The sequence below is a fragment of the Podarcis melisellensis genome (genome assembly GCF_964234715.1).
Source record: "Podarcis melisellensis genome assembly, chromosome: 13".
Classification (NCBI taxonomy): Eukaryota; Metazoa; Chordata; class Lepidosauria; order Squamata; family Lacertidae; genus Podarcis; species Podarcis melisellensis.
The window spans coordinates 22,594,620-22,620,741 of record NC_138545.1 but is presented as its reverse complement, the minus strand read 5'-3'; the positions used below and the strand labels follow the sequence as shown (position 1 = coordinate 22,620,741).

Sequence of the window (26,122 nt, the reverse complement as noted above, 5' to 3'; positions counted from 1 at the left end):
GAGTTTCCAACTGTTCCTTGAATGGTAGGAAAACGTGAGCAGGGAGCATATACTGGTGACAGAGTATATTTTCGGAGGCAAGGGGAGGTTGAACTAGATGCTCATGGTCCCTTCCAACACAATACAATTCTATTCTATTCTGAACCTACTTTTTCACTACCTGGTAAAAATGTGAGAAGCTAGTAAAAATCAAATTATCAGCAATAAAGGAATTCCAGTAACTCTCTCAAACACCCCAACCACTATTTCCCAAACTGAAGCTCAGACCAAACTGTAGAGCAAAATTACATACTCCTTGCCCCTGGAGTTTCCTGATTTTTCCGGGTTTCGCCGCTTGCGCATGCGCAGAAGCGCTCTGTGCACTGCACGCATGCGCAAAAGTGCTCTATTGCACCGTGTGCATGTGCAAAAGTGGCACCTTTGGATACGGATTTTTCAGGGTGCACAAGGACCCCTGGAAGGAATTAAATTCATATCCAGAGGGTCCACTGTATATAAAAATGAGCAAACCAGTGATATTTTAGGGAGCAGGCTAGCAGACGGAGCCCATTATTTACATCATAGGAGCCCACAAAACACAAAACTCTGTTGCTGTATGTAGGTGTTTTTTTTTGTTGTTTTGTTTTTTGTTTATCTTATATTTTGAAAATGTACATCCAGGCTTTTTCATTTAATTTTTTTGGGGGCCCCCAAGAGAGTGGGGCCCTAAACTATAGCCTGTTTAGCTTATACGAAAATCTGGCACTGTTTACAGTTCATTATATCTAACATTTCATTATATCTAACCATATGTATTTACAATAATGTTTATAGCTTATGAAGCAATATCCTGCTTAGTTTGGTGTTTTCACATTCCCATAAACGAAACTGTAGCTATTTCAACAAACTCCAGGTTAATAATAAGAGTGTTAAGTATACATTTGCCTGGATACAGCCCAGTATTCTTACTGAGACACAGAAGTGATTGTTCTTTTAAAAAACCAAATCTCACTATTCAAAGAAAGCTAAGTTCTAGATATATTCATCTGTCATGCATGTACAAGAAAGGGGAAATGGTTCACTAAGTTTCTGGTGGTGGGTAAGCAGGGATTCCAACTTGAGGAAAATATTGGGGGGAGGGCGCAGGTAAACCCCACCCCACAAGACGTGGCACAAGCACACCATTTTAATGGCAATGCCCATCAACTGGGGTGGGTGAAGAAGGCTCCAAAATTTTATGTGAGGAGGGCGAAGGGACCTCGGGTCCTAGGAATTGGCTCCTGTGAAGATAAGAACTTGTATCAGAATTCCAAAATCCATTCCATGGGAGGGAAAGGGGCAGTCAGAGAGGGACGATAGCGCCCGAGGCCATGCACCTGCCGCACTCGATTTTTATCTTAGGGTGGCTCAGTTTAACAACGATCTCCACCTTTGCGGAGTGGGCAGAGATGACATGCAAAGCAGTTTTAAAACAAAGCAGGAAGGACGGTGGAGTGAGAGCGAAACTGGGAAAGTTGACTTGTGTCAGCAGGAGTTGTGTGCGCGTGCATGAGGGGAGAGGGGGCTAGAATCAGACAGGATTGATTCATCCGTTCCCACCCCGCCAAAGCCCTATACCTTAGAATGTTAAAACAACTTGACTCACTTTTTCTTGTCTATTTCCTTTATCTTCCCTTTATCCTTTATTCTCGCCGCCCCGCCCCTCTGTCTCTCTCCTCCAAGTCTCTCTCCCCCCCCCCCCCGCAAAAAGCACAGTCCGGAGTCACCTTCTATTGGCCAATCGCTCCTGCCTTCTCAGAAGCATCGCCAGAATGGGGAAGTAGCTGTGCGTTCTTCGCGCAACGACGATGTTTTTACTTTCACTTCTTACGCCTTCGCCCGCAGGCATTGTTGAGGGGTCTGCGGAGCGTGATCGGGAGCAGGTAGGAGCGTGCACCCGCAGATGTATCTCCTGGGTAAGGGGCTTTTCTTTCCGCCCCCGCCCCCTTTTCCTGCCTCCTCTGGCATGCAGGAGGCTGATCCTTGTGCCATGCATTGTCATGCTCAGCTGACGGAGAGGGAGCCTCCCGTCCCTTCTTCCTCGTTCCTCGTGGGCTTCTTTCTTCTTTTCCTTGTGTTTTAAAGATAGATTTAGCCTCCTCGTCTTTCTGCCTTCGTTGCTTGGGAAACTTCGCGTCCTGAAGATCGGGTGGGATTTCAGCTCCACCTTTGACAGCTGCAGGTTTTGTTTTGTTGTTGTTGTTTTTTAAAAAAGAGAAAGGTGCACAAAGTGCGGGGTGTGTCAATGCATTTCTTCCCCTTGGATTCTTTACGAGGGTATTTTGATACGAAGCAGGAGAGAGGACGACTTGGGGACAGGATTGGGCATAAAAAACATCGAAGTGAACGTTTAGGGATCATTTCGGTGTTATTGCAATGTTAAGAAAGCTTCCTGCTGCACTGTTCTCTTTGCCTTACCTCCTAGTTCAGGGTTAGACAACTTGGTGCCTACAATTCCAATAATTCCTGACCAGTGAATTGGCTGGGGCAGATGGGGGTTGTAGTTTAAATTATCTGGAGGGCATGTCAGACATTGGCTATCCATGACCTTATATAAGTGTGCTTATAGCATTGGTGCCTGCGTCTCCAATTCCTTGGTTCAATTTGCCTGAAATGTGTCACTTCTAAAAGTTGCTAAGTTAAGCGGTAAAAAGAGGAAGAGAGCCAATTTCTCACCAAACATACCTTTATAGCCATTCTGATCATTACACCAGGGGTGCCAACTTGAATAAAATATTGTGGGGGCCCAGGTAAGCCCCGTTCCACATAACTGATCACATGACACAGTGCGCGTGTGTGTGTGTGTGCGCGCACACACACACACACACACACACACTATTTGAATGGGAATGCCCACCAACTTTGAGAGGGTCTGGCCCCCTCAAATATTTTATTGTGGGGGCTGAAGTCCCCACAGCCCCTAGGGGTTGGTTCCTATACTTTGTACCCATTATAGTCAATGAAGGGCTAGCAGAAATGATAAATGGCAACCTTCCCTCCTCCCTTAAAATTCTAGTTGCTTTATGTTTTTACTGTAAACTGCCTCGGTATTATTTGTATCAACGTTGGTATGGAAATCCAGTGAATAAATGAAGGGTATTATCTCAAGGAAAGGCAGGGCTCACCTTCAAGCACACATTTCTAGCTCTACTCCTGTACAAAATGTATCCTATCAGCCTTTTTGCATAGGAAGGCCAATATATGGTGTCCTATGCATGTCTTCTGTGTATCAGTGATCATAGTAGTATCTGTAGAGTTGGAAGGTACCTCAAGGATTAATTAGTCCAACACCCCGCAAAATCAGGAATCCTGTTCACATCTATCCCTGGGTGGGCTTGAACCACCAACCTTCTGGTTAAGAACCAGACACACTGACTCATTGAGCCACCTTGTAAATGCTCACAGACACTGTGGGTTGGATACAAAGAAAGTTCAAGCTACTCTGTAGTCCTGTTGAAATCAATGGCCATGGCTTGACTTTATATTCCATTGGGACAAAAGTGTAGCTAACTTAACCTCTGGATCCAGCCTGATGTTCTTGCTTTGGATGCTGTGAGGTTAGGTGCTGGCAGTGAAGGTAACAGTTCTGGGCTTAACACTTTAGGTGTCCCTGATTCAAATTAAGCTGAAGACTGGGAGGAAGTAGGTGTAGATCCTCTTTCCAAAATTAGAGCTCCTCAGACACATATAGCTTCGCACTAGCGCATTCTTCCACATGCAAAAGATACTTGGCTAGTTCAGTCTCCAGCAGGGCTGGAAAAAATTCCCTGCCAGAGACCTTGGAGAGCTGATGCTGGTTGATATCAATATGAGCTAGATGTATCCATGGTCTAACTTGGTATAATGAAGCTTCCTTGTTTGTTTATATCCTTAAGGGATGAAAATCCTGTTCTTCCTCAGTTCTTCCCTTTTCATCACTAAATATCTCCATCCCCAAGTAGAGGTTAGTTCCTCCCTCCCTTTCTCCATGAAGACAACATCCACCTCCCTGAGTAGAGGTCCATCCCTCCCTTCCTCCTTTCCCAGATAAAGTCTGCTATTTATACCTCCTATACTAACAGAGAGATTAACTCAGCAGCAATGCCCAATAACTTAAAGGCTGCCAACACCCTTTATTGTTGCTACTGAGGTTTAATGACCAGAGCCACTGTAGTGTAGTGGTGTCTGACTAAGACTGTAATTTCAAACCCAGTCACCTGGGGATAACTTGATGGCACAATTCACGGGTTGGATCAGATTGTAAGATACCAAGCTGTATTGCAGGGAGCCAAAATCCCTCAGTCACAAACTTGCTAGTTGGTTTTAGCATGTCACTCTCTTTCATCCTTGACCCCTGGTTCTCCTACAATATAACAGTGCAATTATTTGGAGCATACTTTTGGGAGTATGGAGAGTGCTGAGGACCTTCTGTGTAGATTTTGCACCTCTAAACAGAAAGAGGGAGAGAAACTCTACATATGTGCAGTGAATGGGTAAAATCATACGGTGACTGGCCTGAAAGGACAAATTATTATTATAATAATGTATTTATTTATACCCTGCCATTTCACCTTACAGGACTCAAGGCAGCTTACCAGGAGTGCCAGCTTGGCCCTGTGGCCATGGGTGCCATGCAGTATGCATGGCCCTGGCACTGAAATTTGTGGGTGCCCGGCCCCTTCATGGGGGATTTTGTGGGTGCTCAGGCACACAGGGCCCCAGGGAGCTGGCACCTATGTGGCTTACAGATAAAAACTCTAATCGCTTTAAACTCAGGAAAAACGATCATTACAATGATAATAATAATATAATTAATTGTATATACAGATATAAAATCTATTTAAAACATTCAAATAATTACAATAAAAAACAGCACAGCACCATAAAAGCTGTCAATTCCCAAAAGCCTGTGGGAACAAAATGGTATTCACATGTCAGCAGCAGGACAACAAGGAGGGAGCCAGCCTAGCTTGTCCAGGAAGGGAGATCCAAAATCTGGGAGAAGTCACCAAGAAGGCCTCTTCCCATGTCCCCACCAAGTGTGCCAGAGATGGTGGCAGGACTAAGAAAAAGACTTCCCTTGAAAATCTCTGAACCCGGGCAGGTTCATATAAGAGAATATGGTATTTCGGATAGCTTGGATCTAAGCCTTGTACAGCATTATAGGTCATAACCAGCACTTTGAGTTGTCCTTAGAAGTAGACTGCCTTAGCAAGGGAGTCATATGCTCCCTATAATGAGCCCCAGTCAACAAACTGGCTGCAGCTCTTTGAGCCAGTTGAAGTTTCTGAGCATTTTTGAAAGGCAGCCCCACACAGAACGGGTTAGAGTAATACAAACAGGATGTAACTAAGGCGTATGCTGCTGTGGCCAAATCAGACATCTGAAGAAACGGGCACCTCAAGGAACCCTCAAGGAGAAGGTTGCACAAGTCTTGAAGGCCTGCATGATGTACTGTTAGTAAATATCCGCAAGAGAGAGAGAGAGAGCAATTAGGTAATCTGCCAACGTTCTTCCACTTAATGAAGGAAACCACAATAATTTTAAGGAAATTAAAGGGCAAGATCACTGAGTTAATGTGTGTGCAGTGAATTCTCTAACGTTCAATAAATGTGCCTTTGGTCATTTTTGCACAGGGTTGGAACTTAATTATAAAGTGCCACTTTTGATGGTGCAAACTGATTGCAGGGGCTCCCATGCATGTGTGGAGCTCTCATATTTGAAATGGCCTCCTGGCTCAGTTGGTTAGAGTGTGGTGCTGATAATGCTGGTTTGACAGTTGCATATTCTTGCATCGCAGGGGGTTGGACTAGATGATCCTCAGGGTCCCTTCCAACTCTGCAATTCTAGGACAGTCCTCCATGTGCAGGTTTTTGTACAGGGAAGCTGCTCTCTCCACTGGAAGTAAAGGTCACATAACCTGATGCATAAGTGCCTCTGAGCACATGCAGATCTTTACATCCAGCGGCAAAGAGTTTTCTGCATCCTTTGGAGAAGATGCCCGGTATCTTATTTCAGAAGCTGGCAAACTGAGCAGAAGAAATGTTGTGAATTTAAACCACCACCAATGAGGATTTCCTCTGCCCCTATCTCTTGCCCACTCATACCTGGTTCTCTCAGACATTCATGCAAGCCCAGTTTTGCACCAGGCAGCATTTAAACCAAGAGAACAAAACAAAGAAGTGCCTAGCTTATCTTTGCCATCTGTTTCCTCGCCTCTGACACAGTTTCTCCTCATCTCTTTTTAATGCAGAGGCTTGCATGACAGCTCCATTAGCTCAAGGGCATTTTCAGGTCTTTCCCTATATCTAGCAACCTGGTGCCCTCCAAACAATCTACCCCAATGCTGGTGCTAATGGGAGTTGTACTGCAAAACAAAATATGTGCTATTGTTCAATGCTTATCTCCGTTCCACCATTTGGCCAAACAGGCAGGGTTGGTCAAATAAAAGGCACGGAGGCCACATGCAGCCCTTAAGACCCTCAACATTTGAGTGCCCCTTCCCAGCCCTTGCACTGCCTTCCCAAAGCTGGGTAAGTGTGCCTCCTTCAAAAGTGGGCCGGAGGGTTGCAACATGAGAATGTGCCTTCTCTGTGGTGGCTCCCTGCTTGTGGAATGCTTTCCCAAGGGAGGCTCACCTGGCCCCTTTGTTAGATATCTTTAGGTTCCAGGCAAAAGCTTTCCTCTTCTCCCAGGCCTTTGGATAATTAAACAATCTATAGCCTTTAAAACTGTGTTGTTGTTGTTGTTGTTGTTGTTGTTGTTGTTGTTGTTGTTACAGTAGTACAGTCATACCTTGGGATAAATATGCTTCAGGTTGAGTGCGTTACTTCCGGGTTTTGCCACTCGTGCATGCACAGACGGTCAAAATGACGTCACGTGCATGCGTGGAAGTCGCAAAACACGACCCACACACACGCAGACGCACTGTCGTGTCTTGCGTTCCATTCAGGATGCGAACAGGGCTCCAGAACGGATCCCGTTCACATCCTGAGGTACCACTGTACAGTCACACCTTGGTTCTCGAACACCTTGGTACTCATATGTATTGGCTCTCAAACGCCTCAAACCCAGAAGTGTTCCAGTCAGGGGTGGAGGAAGGGGGGTGAGGTGGGGTGGTGGTTCACCCCAGGTGTCACCACTGAGGGGGGTGACAAAATGCCAGGCGGCACTCAGCATGGGGCCTGTAGCGCGACCGAGCCATGTGTCTCTCCTGGGAGTGATGCGGTTGCTTGGGTGCCCGCAGGCTCTGCTCTGCTCCAAACAGTCCAGCTGCAGGGCAGCTGAGTGGGAGGAGGCAGGCAGACTCCTTGGAGGCCCCAAGGAGCTTTCTGCCCCGGCTCGCCCCGCCCTGTGGGTGGCTGCCCCCACCTCTGGGCCCAGGGCACACACACCGCCCCAGGTGCCCAATTGGCTTTCTCTGCTGCTTGTTCTGGTTTGCGAATGTTTTTTCGGAAGCCAAACATCCAACACAGCTTCCGCTTGAGTGCAGGAAGCTCTTGCAGCCCATTGGAAGCTACAGTTTGGTTTTCGAATGGTTTTGGGACTCCCAGAATGGATTAAGTTCAAGAACCAAGGTACCACTGTATGTATTTTTTCTGTAGATCTCAGGTCGGTTTACAACATAAAATGACAATATAAAAAACAATCATAGAATAGCTTTGGAGTAGATTTTTCTCACTTCTGCTTCTCTGTGTAGGCATGCTTGTCTAGATTAGCCTGATAACTACAGGAAAGGTTCCTCAATTGGAGCTTCATTACAATCTGACAAGTTTTGGCAATAAGTTAATAATGAATTTGTGAAAAATGGAGTGGATGGGAAGTTATATGTAAAGTAAGAAGATATTCTTTATTTTATTATATTAGGGTTTTCCCCCTTTTAGTTGATTTGCTTTATAATTTTGTATTAATGGATGATGAAGAATCTTTCTTTTGTTTATTTGAATTAAGCAAATAAAATTTTAAAAACAGAAAAAGAAAAAGAAAACTACTACAGGAAGGGTGCCTCAGTTGGAGCTTCATTACGACTTAAAAGATTAAAGTTGGTAGTTTGTGGAGTTGATATCTCTAACCGCCAGCCTGTTGTGAGCAACACCCTTACACTTTCTGTACAGCAGAGACTTCCTGAAACGTTTTTGGCCCACTGGTAGATTATTCAGTCTGGGAGAGCAGCATACACACAAACATATCATCAGCTTCAGCCTCCGCCATCCTCCATTTCATTTTATTCAGTTTGTTTCTTTCATGACATTTAAAAAGAAAAAAGAAAATTCTTCCTTTGAGGAGTTCAAGGCAACAGCTGTAGTTCTCCCACCTGCCCATTTTACCCTCACAGCATCTTTGTAAGGTAGGTTGGATGTGATTGGCACTTCATAGATGAGTGGCGATTTGAACTTTGCTCTCCCTGGCCCCATCCTTTAAGTTGCACCTGTATAAATGCCTCCTCTATCCCCAAACACAGAAGTGACTCCATTGGATCCTATGTAACTCCATCGTTTTTAGCTGATGGTTCACACTTTCATACTCGCCGCATGATGACTTACAAGTGTAAGATGATTATAATGATGGCAGGCCAGACATGACAAGTAAATAGGAAAAAATATACGGTATGTAGTACCTGCAGCTAAATATTGCAACATGGAGTGCTTTTGTTCAGAATTCTAGTGACTCCAGTCCATTTTCTCTTCCTCTAAATAGTCTGCATGCCATGGCTACTTAGCATTGGGCTGTTTGTGGGGGTTCATCCTCCCCTTTAAGTTTCCCCCTTATTTCTTCTACCTTGGCAAACCTTTGGGTTTCCCCAAGTCTCTTACTCCCTTTCTTTTTCATGTGGGTGGTACCCCTCCCCCCATGCTAAAAGTGTGACATTTACTGTAACAGCTTCGTGGTGAGTATCTGCACCTTTGTTTCTTAAAAAACAAAAACACTGGGAGGAGAAGTATGTACACCACTTTAGTTCCTTAGAGGAAAAGTGGGATAGAAATGTAAGAAATGAATAATGAAATAAATATTTATTGCATCCCAAATAAGGTGAAAGAGGGGGATCTCCATGTGTTTTAGTGATCTCCTATGCACCCTTACCACCTCCTGCTGCTGCTGCTCCTTTGTTTCTCTATTCCTTACATTACACCAGAGGATACTGAGCAAAGGAAGCACTGGCTAACAGTAACATTATCTTTTTGTTCTAGGAGCAGGGAAGGTTATACTGTGGGAGGCTGCCAACATCATCCTATCCCCAGGATGGGAAACACAAATACTAAACCGTGAGTTGGCTCTTGTTTAGCTATTCTCCTCACCCACTCACCAACCCTACTAGAAAAGAAGAAGAGTTTGGACTTGATATCCCACCTTTTACTCTCCTTAAGGAGTCTCAAAGTGGCTAACATTCTCCTTTCCCTTCCTCCCCCACAACACACACTCTGTGAGGTGAGTGGGGCTGAGAGACTTCAGAGAAGTGTGACTAGCCCAAGGTCACCCAGCAGCTGCATGTGGAGGAGTGGGGAAGCGAACCCAGTTCATCATATTGCAAGTTCACTGCTCTTAACAACTACACCACACTGGCTCTACCAGGAAAGAAAAAGAAATGCATGTCTTAGGAAATGATGTCTGAAAGAATCAGCAAAATATCTAGATTTGATTCAACCTTTTCCCCCCATGATTATTACTGCCACTGTAGCATAGGAATTAGAGTGTCAGACTGGGACTGGGGAAACCCAGAGTCAGATCCCTAATCATCCTTGTCCTTTGATGGGTGGACAGCAGATCAATCACTATCTCTCAGCCTAGGGCAGTGGTTGTGAACCGATGGCACAGGTGCCAGAGTGGGCATGCAGAGCCCTCTCTGTTGGCATGTGTGATTATGCCAGCAGTGCCATTGTTTGGGGTTTTCAAATTGGGCAGCCACTTCCCCCCATGCCTCCTCATGAGTAAACCACTCCCCCCCCCACAGCAGCTTAGAGGCAGTTTACCTCCACAAAGCAGCTGTATTCCTGCCCCACCCCCAGCAATTGGTGGGATTTTTTGCAGCCAGCAGGTTGTAGTTCCTGCGATTGGTGACTTTGTCAAGGGTTTTTGTTGATTGGTTGCTGCCTGCGATCCTTGAGACTATGTGTTGTTTCTGCTCCGTGTGCCATAGGAAGCGTTTATAATGTGTGAGAGTGTTTTTCTCCCCCCCAAAAAAACAACTGTGTCCCAAGCCCCCCCCCCCCCAAAAAAGCTCAACAACTCAGGGCAGCCCCCCAGCTCATTTTATTATGGTATGTTAATTATCATCCCATATTAAATTGCTGTGTTGGCACTTTATGATAAATTAGTAGGTTTTGGGTTGCAGTTTGGGCACTCAATCTCCAAAAGGTTTGCCACCACTGGCCTAGGGTATGGTACAGAGTTGCTGAGAGGATAAAAGTGGGTTGAGTTTGGAACCATATTGGACAACTTGACTGGAATCGATGGTGAGTTCTAAGTGTAATAATGCTGTGATAGGCACATCGCTGCTAAGATGTCTTTAGTTCAAGGGACAATACTTTCCTAAGACGATAAACACTCTGGAGTCGTCGTCTTCTTCTTCTTCTTCTTCTTCTTCTTCTTCTTCTTCTTCTTCTTCTTCTTCTTCTTCTTCTTCTGCAGAGGGGAGCATTCCCATGTGTCACTGTAGGACTCAAGTCTCATGAAGTTCATTTTTGTACCCTTGGTGTGTCCACCTTGGTGTGTGCATAAGGAGTTAACTCCAGGAAGCTTTTTCTATGAGTCATCCTCCTCAGACTGCCTGCCCTGCCCAGAGGCAATCTAAGAACAGGTCTGATGTTTATAGCTCCTTGTCTAAGCAATAAGCCTTAACTGGTGTTTCTCTTTCATTCTCTGTCACAACAAAACTCATAGGCTTCAAAATCTGTAGGGCTACCAGGTAGAGAAATGTTGACAGGTTTACTCACCTACCCCATCATTCTTCCCCATATCAGCCTGCATAAATAGAATTCAGGATCCTCCAATGTCTTGAGAGAAGGCATCTCTAGGCTGAAAATCAGGTAGTAAGCCACAGCTGGTGTTTCTTCCCCCTTCCCAATCCTGAGGAAACTTATGGGCCTCAAGATCAGCAGGGTTGCCAGGTGGAAATGAGCAGGTGGATTTGCTCATGTACCCCACCTCTCTTTTCCACAGCAGCTGCCAAAAACAGAATTCAGGGTCCTTCAGAGTCTAAGCAGAAGCCTGATATTCATTGGGAGCCCATTGCAAACGGTTCTTCAACTTTGTTCTTCCAAGAAAGAGCATTCAGCAAGGGGAGGTCACATCCCAGACAATTAACTGAGTGAAATGCGTAAACATGATTACAGTTGGGTTTTAACCAAGGCCTTATTTGTGGACACAGCAGAATGAGGTACTGTCAGAAACCAGAGTTTCACTGTTCAGCTTTGCATTTTATCTGTTTGCTTTTTGCAGGCTGAGCTCACTGGCAAGCCCCACAAAGACGTCTGCAGGAGGCATGATCCAGGACCTGAAAGAGGACATAACTTGTTCCATCTGCCTCGAACCCTTTGAGGACCCTGTATCCATTGACTGTGGGCACAATTTCTGCAGGGTCTGCCTCTCTGCCCACTGGAGTGGAACCTCGCGCTATGGGTACCGCTGCCCCGAATGCCGCCATCCCTGCAGCCGGGAGAGGATGATCCCAGACACTCGGCTGCGGAGCCTGGTGGAGAAAATTGGACAGTTGCCTGTAAAGGAGGTGGTTGAGGAGGAACTGGTAAGACCCAATCTGGCTTATATAAGTAACCATCTTATACCATTTCCACTAGGACACTTGATGCAACATGAAGAAATCACAGCATCAATGCAAGTGCTGGCTGGGGAATCATATTTTGCATTTTCCTAGCTCCTCCTCTGACAATGAGTTGTCCCAATAGAAAATGAATGGTATGAATGCTCACCTCCAAATAGCAATATGCCCTAAAACACCTTAAAATTCTAGCCTGCTGTGGTGAGATTTATTGGTCAAGAAAGGAAGAGCTGTATATACTGTGGGTGGCCAACAGTCGTCATCTGCTAGCAAGATTTTGGTGCACGGACGCTCAGTTGCCAGCCTGATGTAAAACTGATCATGATTATAAATTGATCTGCTGTGCTTTCTTCTGTGTTGACGTCTCTAAGATGCATGGGGTTGCCAGACTGTGGAGCATCTTCAGATCTGGGTGACCTATCCATCTCCCTTCTCTTTCAGGAGATACTGGAGCCAGGAAAGCCAGTGCAGCTGGTGGGCTTGGATGATGATGGAGATCTCTGCCTGGATGAGGAAGCCTTGAGCCGCTGCTTGGAGCAGGGGCAGGTGAAGGATGCCCCTGTCTGCCTCGTCTCCATTCTTGGGGAGCAACGGCGAGGGAAATCCTTCCTGCTGAACTTTCTTCTACGGCGGCTTCAGAACCTGGTGAGAACAAATGCATGGGAACTTCTCTCTGTGTGTGTTGTTAGGGTGGGTCAGTAGGTGATGCTTGCAGAATTTCCATTTGAAAAGGGTCTGGCTTGCATGAATATCCTTCACAGATCATGTTGCCCCATCTCATCTAGGTAATCAGCTGTACAAATGGACTTTTGTGCAATGGATTTTGTGCAAGTCACAGCTGAAATATTACTTATTTTATTTTGTTTATATCCTGACATTTTAAATGAGGGCAGTGTGCATGTGGTCAGCCATCCAGACCCAGACCTGCTTAGCTTTAGCAAAGTGGTGACCACATGCACCTTCAGATTATACCCTGGCGCACATTTGGGGTCCAAGCAGAAGTTAAGCAGCTGTGTGGACATCTAAGGGTAGCAGAGGTATATGAAGATGAGCCCTGCTGGATCAGGGCAAAGTTTCATGTAGTCCATCCTGTTTTCACAGTGGCCACCTAGATACTTATGGGAAGCCTTCAAATAGAACCTAAGTACAACAGTCCTCTCCCCGCTTGCAGTTCTCTACAATTGGTATTCAGAGACATACATTGTATGCAGGGCAGATGCTCCAGGTGGATGGGAAGGGCAACCAGAGACACTCTTGCTCTCTTCCACCCTTATGGGCTCTGAATCAGAGAGTGGTATTGTCCTATCTAGCTCAATACCACATAGCTTGCCTTTCCATCCCCTGTCTTCATGAACATTCTGTGGGTTTAACAAGATCACCATCCTCTGCCTTTCTTCCTTGTTGACAGGATGCTGAGGACGGATCATGGATGGGTCAGGAAGATGAAGCACTGACGGGTTTTGAATGGCGACCAGGACCTAACACCACCACCAAGGGTGTGTGGATATGGAGTCGGCCATTTTGGGTCCAGAGTGAACATGAAAAGGTAAGAGCAGCACAGCACAGGCTGTGAAGGTAACTAGAGAAAGAACAAGAGCAAGAAAGCTTCTCTCCCTCAATGGAAATGGGACCTTCTGGTCATCCCAGCCCCCTGGAGATGTCCTCATGAAATGCTTCCATTCCACATAATCTCTGCCCCACACTCCTCGCATCCTGACTCATCCTTCCCCATCCTGCTGTTCTTTAGATGTTGTGGACTACAGTTCCCATAAGCCTCAGACAGTACTGGAGTCATGGTCCAAAGTACTAAAATGCCCAGGCAAATGGGAAGGTCTTCTCCTTGCACTGTAGAGCTTATAATGTTAGTACTGGAACTGCAGCCTTGGGGATTGAAGTTGGAGTGACACCACAGAAAAGGCAGAATTCTCCTTGCAAAATTACAACCACCCTGTGAAGTCTGTTAGGCTAAGAGACAGTGACTTTTTTGTGGTTATCTGGTGAGCTTTGTGGCTGAGTGAACTCTGGCCTTCCAGATCCTAGTTTGATATTCTAACCATTATACTACACTGCACATCCTCTAAATTCTATGGTGGGCATTTAGATCAGGGCCTCTCTGGAAGATCTCATGACATTGGCAGGTGAGTGCAAGAAGAACTTCATGGGGAATTTGGATCCCAAGACATTTAGGATGTTCAAGGCACATACCACCCACTTGGGCTCAGCAATGGACAAGGAGCCAATATGGCTTACCATCCACAACAGACACATGCCACCTATAAGCTATAAGTAGGTACTTTGGAGCCTGCTGGCCAAACTAATTCCTTTTCTCTCAGGAAACTTCTCCTATGAGAGTCCGTTAATATCTTACTGTCCCTTTAGATTGCCATGTTCTTGGTGGACACAGAGGGGTCGATGGATGTGGAAAGAAATGTTGAAGATGGTGTCAAGCTCTCAGCTTTCTCCATGCTGCTCAGCTCCTATCAGGTGGGTTCCTGCCAGATCCCCCCTTTCCAGGTGTGCTTTCTCTTCTTCCTTCCTGCTGCAAAAGTAAGTTCAGCGCATCTTCTGACACCTCTGTTGTTTCTTCCTAGATACTCAATTTGGTCACCATGATGAAGGACCCAGATTTGGAATACCTGGAGGTGAGTAGGATTGTAAAAGGGGAAAGGGGGATTGGGCATTATCCAGGGGAAGGATGAGGAAAATACGGTAGTTGGCTGGAATAAAAATAGCTGGTTCTCGCCATGTGGGCTAGAAAGTGGGTGGGCAAGATCCAGAATTCCTGAGTTCCCCCAAGTTTCAGGGAAGCAGAAGGCTGGATATATAGAACTGGAAGGGACAAAGTTTATTTTTGTCTAACAGTCCCTGATAGACAAAAGGCAGGTTTCTGCCCAGCAGAACAATCCATGCAGCTAAAACTGCCTCACACTGCAAGCAGAGAATCCGTGCACTGCCAGAAAATGCTGGAAAAGCAGATGCCAAGAGATAGCTCGAGCAAGCCATGCTGTACACCGCAGTGAAAGGCAATAAATCCCTAGGGCAACTTTCCCTGACCTGTAGCTCTCCAGATGTTGTGGATGGAGTTTTTGGACCAAGATTGCTGTGGACTGAGTTTGAATGTTGTTCAACCATGCAACTAATCATGGACCAGTCAAGACTTCCTCAGCTTTGCCTACCTCCAAGGGATATTATGACCATAAAATGAGATGACTCCAACTATTGTTGTAGGGGTGGGGATACAAATGGTGATGTACATAACTAATACCACAATATAATAAATACCATAGCCATAATTTTATCCAGTGTAGTTTTGGCTCCTTGCTTCTGAAGCCCATGGCCTCTTGAGAGGGGAATAGATCTTGTGGGCTGGGCTAAAGGGCTAAGTAAACCAGATTTCTTCATTTCCTGGGTGGGTCTCCCACTTCCTCTGCCCACAGATGTTCATGTATGTAGCTGAGACGGTAGGAGGCTCCTGCAGATTAAAGCCCTTTCAGGTAATGCGCACCGGCTGTTCCACTTCCTTCTCTTTGTTCCATTCTCTTTTCCTTCTCCTATGATTGCCATGTTGTTCATGTTCTCTGCCTCGCCGATCTGTCAAAGAGCTCCTTTGTTCCTGGGTTCCCATCGCCTCAGCCACCTCTCCCAGCCTCGTGTTCCTCTGCCTGGCACCCACATCTCTTTTTCTCTCATTTGCAAGCGCCCAATAATTTGCTCTTCCCACTGTTTTTGTTGCTGCTTTTTAAAACACCCCTTTGCATTTCTTTTCAATCATAAGGAGAGTGTCACAAACCCAAAATAACACCTCTATATGGAATGAAAAAAGGCAAAAATGATATATAATTGGGCAGACATTGATTTGTCCACCCAATTCATATGCAAATCAGCTCTGGGCAATTCTGCCTATCCCAAGGTTGGGAATTTCATTCATCCAAATGGCCATGCTTCTTTCTGGGTCACTTTCCAGGTGTCACATGCCAATGGTGAGTAGGGCCAGAAGCACACATGAGAAGACCAAGGAATGTGCCTTTTACCTTTGTACTGTAGGCAAGTTTCTGCAGACACTTGCATTCACCTCTCTGTCCTTCATCCAGGCAAGCAAGAGACGTTATCAGAATGCAAGGAGGGCTCAAAGGAGGGAGTATGGCTTGGGGAGAATCCCATCATTTAAGTATGTGCCTCCTTTTCTTTGCCCCGAATCTTCCCATGTTCAGCTTTATTCAGCTTGCAAACAGAACCTGAGCACAATGGCATTCTCCCACTTGTTTTTCTCCAGCAATTGGTATTGCCTCTGATACCTGAGCAGTAGCAATGGTAGCCATTGGTAACTTTATCCTGACCAGGTTGATGGTCGTTGCTGCATCTTCCATAGTTAAAACAATGCTCCATGTGAGGAAAGATTCTCCATTGTTTGTTCTGAATTCCACACCGTTCATGGATCACCCTGTGTATTATGAGACAGGAAAACAAGCATGTCCCTCTCTGTATTACTCAACACCAGGCATCGTTTTCTATGCTTCTGTCATGTTCCCTGTTATTCACATTTTCCCTAAGGTAAAAATGCACAAATGCAACTGTTAATAATAATAACAATATTATTATTAGCCACCCATCTGACTTGGTTAACCTGCGCTTCCATGAACAGCTGTGAGTCCAAAAGAACCAGTGGCTAGGCATTGTCATACGTGTGGAGGAAAAACTTAAACACGATGCAGTTTCAAAAAATAGACCAGAGACAACTGTACTTCATCCAGCAGAGCTTTACTAGTGCTGAAGGCAAATGAGCATAAATGGTTACAAATCCAGTACATTCAGGATTGGCACAGTCCATTAAAATCCAGTTGCAGCACTTACAAAAACTTAAAATAAGACTAAACTTTAACACTAATCATACTATGTACACACCAGAAGGAAGAGTGATAGAAAGAGAAAGTAAAACCCAGGCTCCTTCTGGCCTATATTTATAGTCAGCATGACCTTAATTGGAAGAGATAAGAGAACCAGTTCAAACCAGCTGTACTCAGCTTCCAGAAGGTATAACCAAAACAATCATGACCCTTCTGCTTGCTTCTCTCACACAGAGAAACTTCTAGTAGCTTCTAGAATCCTCTTGTATTAATCAGAATAGGAAAGATTTCTACACATCAGATCAATACTTTCTGCACTAAGAAATGCAAACTGGTCCTTTAGTGGCAGTTACTCAAAACAGGTCCAGGGAGACCCTACACCTGCCCTGTCCCCCCAGAAACGTCTGTCTTGTTGGGATTCAACCTCAATCTGTTAACCACCATCTACCTTCCAACTGCTTCCAGACACTCACACAGGACATTCACTGCTTTCACTGGTTCCGATTTAAATGATATATTGTTTGCATCATTTGGGTTGCACTTTTCTGCACAGTTTTCAGCCTTACAGACTCAGTGCCCGAGCTGGACACAGTAGTCAAAGTGTGGTCATTGAAAGGAATTGTGTAAGAGGAATAGAAGCATATTGTAGCTGTAGGAAAAGCAGTTCACATGCTTCATCTCTCTATTACAGCATCTTGATGTCCTGGTGCGTGACTGGTTCTTCCCACCTGAATTTGGATTCCAGGAGGGACAGCATTACCTCCAAAGTACCATACAGGTAAATGTGACAGTGGAAGCATTGGATGGAGAGCCTTTCTCCAGTTTCTCCATTCCAACCATGTGAGTAAAGTGGTTACCAGGGAGAGGGCCTTTTTGTTGGTGGCACCCCATTTTATAGAATGCCTTCTGAAGGAACACTTGCCTGGTACCCAATCTATGGCCTTTTAGGGTTGAATAGAAGGTCATTTTGTTTATCCAGACCCATTGATTCAGGGATGGGGAATGAGATCCAACTGGTGGGGTGGGTCCTTATCTCATCTACCTTCATGGGCAGCTTGAACTGGTGGGTAGGATCACTCATCTGTCATCACAGTGATGCAGATAACTCATTTTTGTCCACATACTTTGAAGGCCACAGCTTTCTACTTTTCAGGTGCTGTTGATAGGAGATGCCCTTTGGGCCCAGTCACATCTTTACCTACCCCACACCTGGCATCAAATATGATGACAGGTGTAGGGTAAGTGGGCATGGCTTGGCTGAAATGTCCTGGTGGGTGTAACTGGGCCACTGCTTTGATTGCAATAGGCATATTTAAATTCTTGTGCCAAGTACTTTCCCCCTTCCTGATTTTCTGTTCTAATTGCTTTAAGCTTCTGGACTTATGTAGGATTCTGGATTTTTATTCCAACTGCTGTTTGTATTAGTTATCATTTGCTTCGTCGGCTCTATTATTTTTACTGTTGAAGTTATGGCTTGTTGAATGGATTAGAAAACCATGCAGAGATAAAAGTGAGGTTACAGGGAACCAGGCAGAGGGCCTTCTCGGTGGTGGCGCCCACCCTGTGGAATGCCCTCCCATCAGATGTCAAGGATCTATCTGACTTTTAGAAGACATCTGAAGGCAGCCTTGCTTAGGGAAGTTTTTAATGTTTGATGTTTCATTCTGTTTTTAATCTTTTGGGAGCTGCCCAGAGTAGCTGGGGAAACCCAGCCGGATGTGTGGGGTATAAATAATAATATGAATATGAATACGAATATGAATATATCAATCCAACCCAACTAGCTGCTTTGGAAGAGTGCTTGAGAAGTCCCATTCACAACAAGCCTGGCTCCGGGTGGTTGTTTTTGGATGGCTACATCTAATTCTCTCTCATTCTTTCTCCTCAGAAACTGGATCCCAAAAGGCACCCACGGGCCCTGGAGGCGCTGAGGAGCACCAGCACCCGCTGCTACCTGATGCCCTTCCCTGGCAAGAGGCTGGTGGTGGGAACTGAGGGCACACTTGCAGGTAAGAACCTCTTCTCTTTCCATCATTCCCACAAGTAGCTCCAAATCCAACTCTTGCTCCTCTAATCTGCATTAGCTCTGTGCAGCATGTGAGCTGTTCACTCATTCATCCACTAAGTGGAGCTTTGGTTCCATAATAAACTCCTTTGTTAATCCATAGTGGCGTTTTCTCCTTGCTAGCCAGATGTCCTAATTGTTTCTTTAGTCTGCCCATAGAAAGCAGTACAGCATGTACTACTTAACCCCAAAGCAATAGAAAAGCATTTCCCCACTTCTATCATGTAGAAAAAAGAAGAAGTGATGTTTCTTTCATTATTTACCAAGCCTTCACTTCAAGGCCCCAGGGTGGGTTGCAAGAACTAACACAAAATGTTAAAAAAAGTTTAAAACAACTTGCAATAACTTGGGTCCTTTAATCCTTCCAGTTTCTCAGGCTTTGGCATCACTTATGTCAAACCTAAATGTGATGCAAACAAATGTTATCTGTCACTTTGATCTACCATTTCTTCTCACTTTCTCCCACCCATGTCTAACTGGGCAGCAGCAGCCTGGATCAGGCTGCAGGAGGGTGGAAGCTACAGCTTCTCATTGCCTAGCCCCAGACCAAGGCGGCTGAACATGTGATATGTCATCAACACTGACCATCCTGACTGGGGTTGATGGGAGCTGGAGTTCAAAAACATCTGGCAGACCCCATGTACCCATTCCTGGTATTGAATGCAAACCGTTAACCGGAAGGTTGGTGGTTCGAGCCCACCCATGGATGGCAGTGCAGGACGTTGGACTAGATGACCCTCAGGGTCCCTTCCAACTCTACAATTCTGTGGTTCTAAGTTACTGCTCCAAATGCTCTGTTCACGTGCTTTTTGGTTTCTCACTCCTTATATTCAGTGGCATGGTCAAATGTAAAATTGGGGAGGGCTACTGAACCTTCAAGTAGGGACGCAGGTGGCGCTGTGGGTTAAAGCCTCAGCGCCTAGGACTTGCCGATCGAAAGGTCGGCGGTTCGAATCCCTGCGGCGGGGTGCGCTCCCGCTGCTCGGTCCCAGCGCCTGCCAACCTAGCAGTTCGAAAGCACCTCCGGGTGCAAGTAGATAAATAGGGACCGCTTACCAGCGGGAAGGTAAACGGCGTTTCCGTGTGCGGCTCTGGCTCGCCAGAGCAGCGATGTCACGCTGGCCACGTGACCCGGAAGTGTCTCCAGACAGCGCTGGCCCCTGGCCTCTTAAGTGAGATGGGCGCACAACCCCAGAGTCCGTCAAGACTGGCCCGTACGGGCAGGGGTACCTTTACCTTTACCTTTTACTGAACCTTCAGCATCATTCTTTGTGGCCACCAGGGGGAGCAGCTGTTCTGAGAGCGTCATTTGTTACAGTTCCTTTGCCTGAATTGCCTGCTTTGTTTTTGTTTCCCCTTCCAGACATGGATAAGGATTTTAGAGATTGCCTGAAGGCTTATGGGAACGACATAGCCAGAACAGCTGTAACGCATGTAAAGAGTGACCAGGAGGGAAGAGCCCTTACAGGGGCACAACTTGCAGCCAAGGTGAAGGTAAGAGATGCAGAATCAAGTCTCTAATCTGGACAGAACATGGAGAATTCCACCTGTTGGATTTCTGCCCGTCACACTGCTCTGATAGGCAAAGAAGATGTGCTATGTGCAAAGAGATGGCTTAGGGTAGGCTTATATAAAAGAGTAGAGGCTTTTGGTTCTGCTCTGCCTTAATGGAGGAAGACCCCATGACAGCAGGAGATTGTTGGCAAAGGGAAAACAAGGATGATTGAGGGTAATTCCTTGCAAATCCTCCCCCCCCCCCAGGGATTGGGGGGATGGGGGTAGTTCGTCTTGGTACCTGGCTCTTACTCCGGCATGGAATGTGGGGGGCAAGGAGACGCTGAGTGCAAAAGCACTTTGCCTGCCGAAAACCCCCCTACACTGCCATTAAGAAGTAGAGGCTCTCCTGTTAATTAGAGTTTAATTGCACTAAAGTATAGGCATGTGCTAAAAGAGATTGACCAATAAAAACATTGCCCTAACATGTACATGTACATATGACAGAAGTTTGATCCGTTGGCCCTCTTGTTGTCGGACTCCAAGGTCCATCAGCCCCAGCCAATGTGGCCAGTGGTCAGAGATGGTGGGAGCTGTAGACCATAAGCATTGACAGTGGGGCAGGTGTTCTTCATCCCTGTGTTGCTTTTCAGCAGGTGAAGTTTTTCACAGCCCAGAGCTAAACATTATTGCATGCTAATAGCTGGACACCGTGTGACTGTTAAATGCACAGCTGTAGGGGCTGACTTAAAAGCTGGCCAGTCAAAGTCTAGTTTTTCTCTGAAATGTAACTGTTGCAACACAGGGTTGAAGTAAGATTCGGTGTCTGTGTGATGCTGTTTTGGCTATGTGAAGAAAGGCTGCTAGTATGTATGTGTGTAGATGGGTGTACTCTTGGAAAAAGAGATACCCACTGGTTCTAATCTAAAAATAATTTAGACCTGGCTGATATCCAATGGGTGGATGTAACTCAGTGGTAGAACATCTAGGGTAGAGCCCTGGAGAGGTGCTGCCAGTCAGTGTAGACAGTACTGAGCCCGATGGACCAAGACTCTGACTTTGCTACATCCTGTATTCATTGGGAGCATCCATAGCTCAGTATTAGAGCAACACCTTTGCATGCAAAAGGTTTGATCTCTAGGCAGGAAAGATTCCTGCCTAAAATCCTGGAGAACCACTCCTGGCCAACATACAGTACAGACAGTACAGTGGTACCTCGGGTTACAGACACTTCAGGTTACAGTCACTTCAGGTAACAGACTCCGCTAACCCAGAAATAGTACCTCGGGTTAAGAACTTTGCTTCAGGATGAGAACAGAAATCGCACGGCGGTGTGGCGGCAGCTGGAGGCCCCATTAGCTAAAGTGGTGTCTCAGGTTAAGAAGAGTTTCAGGTTAAGAACGGACCTCCAGAATGAATTAAGTTCTTAACCTGACGTACCACTGTACTGAGCTAGATGGACCCAATGGCCTGACTCAGTATAAAGCTTTTGGAACAGGGACCAACTCATTTCCATCCCTGCCACTCACCTCACTTGCTAAGCTGTACTTCAGGTCTAGTGTAGCCAGTGCTGCTATTGATAGAAAGTTTGAGATATGAGACCTCTCCGTCAGGCATACTGCTGCAACTCAGTGGTGCCGTTGACTCCCTTCAGCATGTCCAAGTGTTAGTGTGGGTGTGGCTTGTCTTAGCACACAGGCTGAGCTGCAACTCCACAGCAGTGGAACTTAGGCCATGATGCCAAAGTCAAGATTTGTTTTTTGTTTTTCTCTCCCTTTTTGGGATTTGTCAGTTGCCCTAGCTTGAACTCCATTTCTCTTGTGTTTGTCATTGGTTCTGCTTCTTACGTTTGTTTGTTCTAAATCTCATAGCAATCTTGATATTTTTATTATCCTAGTTGTATTAATTAAATGTTAAGGTCTCTTTAACTGTGAGGTTGCCTTATTAGGGCTGAAAGTCAAAACATCATTTGTAAAAAAAAGCAAATGAATGTACAAACTCCCAGTGTGGGGAAACAAATGTGATGTACGTGTGGACTGTGAATGTATTTAACTGCAGCACTGTGGCTTCTGACAGTATGTGACTGTCTTTTGGTATGAGGAGACAGTTGTGAGCCCCATCCTCAGATGCCACTCCTTTTCTTCTCTCTCCTTTTCAGAATTTCTCCTCTCTGATGAAGAAGTATAAGTTTGGCTTCTCTTCAGTCACTCAGGTATCAAACTTCACTCTCATCATCTGATGTTCATGATCAGCCCTGCTTCTGTTTCCTTGACCAGGCCCCCATACTGCTTGTCGTTTGGCTTACCTGTTTGATCTATTTAAGCAGAAGCTGCATTTTTGGACACTGCATCCATCAGCCAGGGTATATTTCAATGGCAAATAATACAATAACCTTGCTGAAGCTAAGCAGCTCTGGGTTTGGTTAGTGCTTGGATAGCAGACCACTGGTGTTCATCACTTGATAAATGAAATAAAAACCTTCTTGAGATGGGACTGAGAGGTCAGTGAGGGGGGGGGGTGACAGCTTTGTTGCTGTGTTATTAATAGGGAAGGGCTGTAATTCAGTGGTAGACTATTCATTATGCATGCAGAAAGTTCAGGGTTCAATCCCTGGCAGCTCCAGGTAAGGCTGGGAGTGACTACTGCCTGAAACCCTGGAGAGCCACTCCCAGTCAGTGAGTACGACACTGAGGCACATGGACCAATGGTTTGCTTGGTGTAAGGCAGTTGCCTCTAGTCCTGTCCATCCCCACAAGGAAAATGTCATATGCAAACTGAAGAAGATGGCCAGCACAAGCAGGATTGGTACATGAATGAACACTTACCTTCCTTTGCCTCTTCTGGCAATGGGGTTTGAGGGGACTTAACTGAAAAATGAGAATCTTCCATTCTTTCCTTTCACCCTCCCCAGATGGCTATCACCTTACACAATCTGGACACCCAGGAAAAACTGCGTCAGGAGTTTGCAGAGTTCATCAGAAACCAGGTATGAGCAGAACCAAATCAACAGGTGCGGCTGTGGGTTAAGACAAATGTTGGCAAAGAAGATTTTGAGGAATTTCTGAGGGTTGGATTTGGGAGAAGGAAATAAATGTGCTGTGCAGGTTGTTGGTGGCAGGACATATTTATAATATTGGACCACTGTTGGTTGCACTTTAGGGATAACAGGTGGTGTCGTCTGCAGGATCCATTTGAGAGAACTGCCCAGGAACATTTAAATTTTTAGATGATTTGGATAGGATGTGAAATGTCAGGAGTGACTTTACTTTTGTACGGTAGGCTAGTTTCTGCACACACTCACACATCTCTATCTATCCGATATCCAGGCAAGCACCAGGCATTGCCAGAATTCATGGACACATTACAGCGAGGCAAACAACAAACTCGCAAGAAGGTCTTGAAGTAGGAGTGGTGAGGCCTGTGACTAGCAAAGAGGGGACCTAGCTATGCTTGGGGAAAGTCCCCAAGGGCCAGATAGAAAGGCCTGGAGAGTTACATTTAGCCCCCAGGCCTAAGGTTCCCTATGCGTGCCATATGGTCCTCTGGGAGAAAGGGCAGGAGAAATACAATTGTATTACTATGAAGTGGGATTGTCTTGGGTCATGAACTGGCATCTCCTTTCTGTTTCCCTCCCCTCCTACCCAGTTCTGTAACCCTGACACATCTTTGCCTTCTTCCACTCAGGACGAGCTCTGTCGCCCCATGATTGCTGGCCTGCAAGTGACTCCCAAGTCCATGACGCGGCGCCTTCTGAGCAAGCAGTGCGAATTAATGCGGCGGTGTGAGGAGTCTCTGCAGGGTGATGAACCAGGCCGGACAGAGTCCATCTTGTCGCTGGAGGACCACCTGAAGCACGAAGCTCAAATTTTTAAGGAGCGCTACCACCGTCGCTACAAGTCCCATGCCCTCAAAGCTGGGATGGCAATTGGCGTGGGTGCTGTGGGGTTAGCTGGTGGAGCCATCGGGGCTGGTGTGGCAGCTGCCGTGTTGGCTGCAGAAGCTATTGCGCTGACCACTGGCACTGCCGCTACATTTGCCATTGGGACCATGGCTGGCGCAGGCACCTTTGCGGTCATTGGCGGTGGGGTGGGGGCTGGCGTGGGGAGCAGCATTGGGGAGAGGAGGACCCAGGAGGCCAAGAATGTGAGTGAAGACGACCCTGAAGGTGAAGAGGAGACCAGCCTCTCAGACGAAAGGTGCCTCATTGGGCCACGGAACTCACCTTAGGGTTGACAAAGAGGCAGTCCTATGACTTACAGCTTCCCTGCAAACAAGTGGCAGATCACTTTAGCCTGCACACCTCTCCTTTTCTCATTCAGGCATATCTCCAAGGGTGTGGATGGCGACAGGGGAATGGATCTTACATACTGTCCTGTAAAACACATTAAGAATTGTTCTCCCTCTCCCTCTCGTGGCTGGTTAAGGGATAGCGAAATAGCATGCCCTTAGTGTTCATCAACATGGAGAGGTGACACACTAGTGATGACTTGAGGCCTAGTAATGCGGCCTTCTGATGCTAGGGTGATTGCATTCTCTCTAGTGGTAGGTAAGGGAGCAGTGCTTCCTTCTGTGTCCATTTCCAGCTTCCTTCAGTGCCCAGGACAGGTAATGCAGAACAGGGGGCCCTTTGCAGGTTACTTTTGCCCCCAACACCTATGCTGAGATAATAAGCAGAGTGGAGGGGATGGGGAAATCAGACCCTTCCTATATTTTCCTTGGCCCATCTGTAGCACCAGCAACACAAGCTAGGGAGCAGCCTAGTGGCATCCTAGAAGGGCATCCTGGGAGAAACATTACTGCCACCTCTTTAAAGAGGTACATATTGAAAAGTGAGCCCTCACTTTAGCCTCTAGTGTGAAGTCAGGGAATGGAAAGAAGTTACTTTCTTCTTCATGTAGTTAAGCTGCACCCTCTCCCTGCAGTTTATTTCAGGTCAAAACCTTTCAGCTGTTACTATGTTCATGGGGGGTTAATCAGTTTCAGCACCCTGCTGATTGTCTCTCAGGTATGCAATGTCAGGTGAGTGAGGGATGCAGTTCCCGATTCCATTGAACAGCAAAGGCTGCTGGGAAATTTGCACTGGTTCATGGGAACAAAGCCTCTCTCATCCTCAGGGAAACCTTCCCATTGATTCTCCATAGTGTATTCTGAAGTGCCCAGAAACTTGATGTTCTGACGCAACACCTTTTAGGAAAGCTAATTCATTGTCAGAAATACTCTATATTCCCGGCATTATATCCAAGTGCCTTGGCTTTGGGGGCTGCTTATTACTTTCGCCTGCCCACCCAGCCTCTCTTGGCTCATGTTTCAGGAAATACATTTATTTATTTCACCTGGCTTGGCTTTGTGTGGTTTGTCCACCCCCTTCTTGCTCAGACTGCAGCTCAAGATCCAAACCTGTGTGGTAGGTCTTTCCACCACTGTTTCCTCCCCCTCCCATCTCCCCACCCCCACTACACACACCAAAAACACAACCAGTTTTATGAGAACACAAAAAGAACATATATCCTGGTTCTCAGCCATCACAATGCTGTAGCCTCAGGTGACTTTTGCCTTAATTGCAGGGGACAAAATCCAGATGTGAACAGCCTGGAGTCAAAACAAGCTTATTGGCAGGACACGAGAAGGCTGGGGAAAGCAGTGTTTAGTCTTCATTTCCATTTTCTAAGTTTCCTTTGCAGTTTGGATGGTTACTCAGGCCAGCCAGATGTCAAAAGAAGCACACATTTTGAAGAACTAATGCTCTTTTTCTTGGTGCAGGGAGGTTGACCAGTAAAGAAACAACAAATTACCTAAACCTGGGGAGAGGAACCTGTCATTCTCCAGATGTTGCTGTACTAACTCCCATCAGTATGGCCAACAATCAGGGATGACATCTGGAAGGCTACAGATTTTTCACTCCTGGCCTCAAAAAAGCTCCCCCCCCCAAAAAAAAACCCCACAGTTGTA

The 26,122-nt window shown here is 46.1% G+C and overlaps 1 protein-coding gene across 3 annotated transcripts; it reads left to right on the top strand.

Moving 5' to 3' along the window:
• Window positions 1-1,706: 1,706 nt before the first annotated feature.
• On the top strand, window positions 1,707-25,503 carry RNF112 (ring finger protein 112). Of its 3 annotated transcripts, XM_081885477.1 has the most exons (15): window positions 1,708-1,901; window positions 8,257-8,344; window positions 9,186-9,260; window positions 11,434-11,737; window positions 12,212-12,415; window positions 13,179-13,316; window positions 14,150-14,254; window positions 14,362-14,412; window positions 15,208-15,264; window positions 17,306-17,392; window positions 18,503-18,623; window positions 20,043-20,173; window positions 22,332-22,385; window positions 23,085-23,159; window positions 23,858-25,503. In XM_081885477.1, the coding sequence occupies exons 3-15, from the start codon at window positions 9,238-9,240 to the stop codon at window positions 24,398-24,400; spliced, it is 1,893 nt and encodes a 630-aa protein (XP_081741603.1). In that variant the 5' UTR covers window positions 1,708-1,901; window positions 8,257-8,344; window positions 9,186-9,237; the 3' UTR covers window positions 24,401-25,503. The 3 variants fall into 3 exon arrangements, with proteins under 3 accessions (XP_081741604.1, XP_081741603.1, XP_081741602.1); XM_081885476.1 differs by lacking the exon at window positions 8,257-8,344; XM_081885478.1 differs by lacking the exons at window positions 8,257-8,344; window positions 9,186-9,260 and having other exon boundaries at window positions 1,707-1,901.
• Window positions 25,504-26,122: the final 619 nt, after the last annotated feature.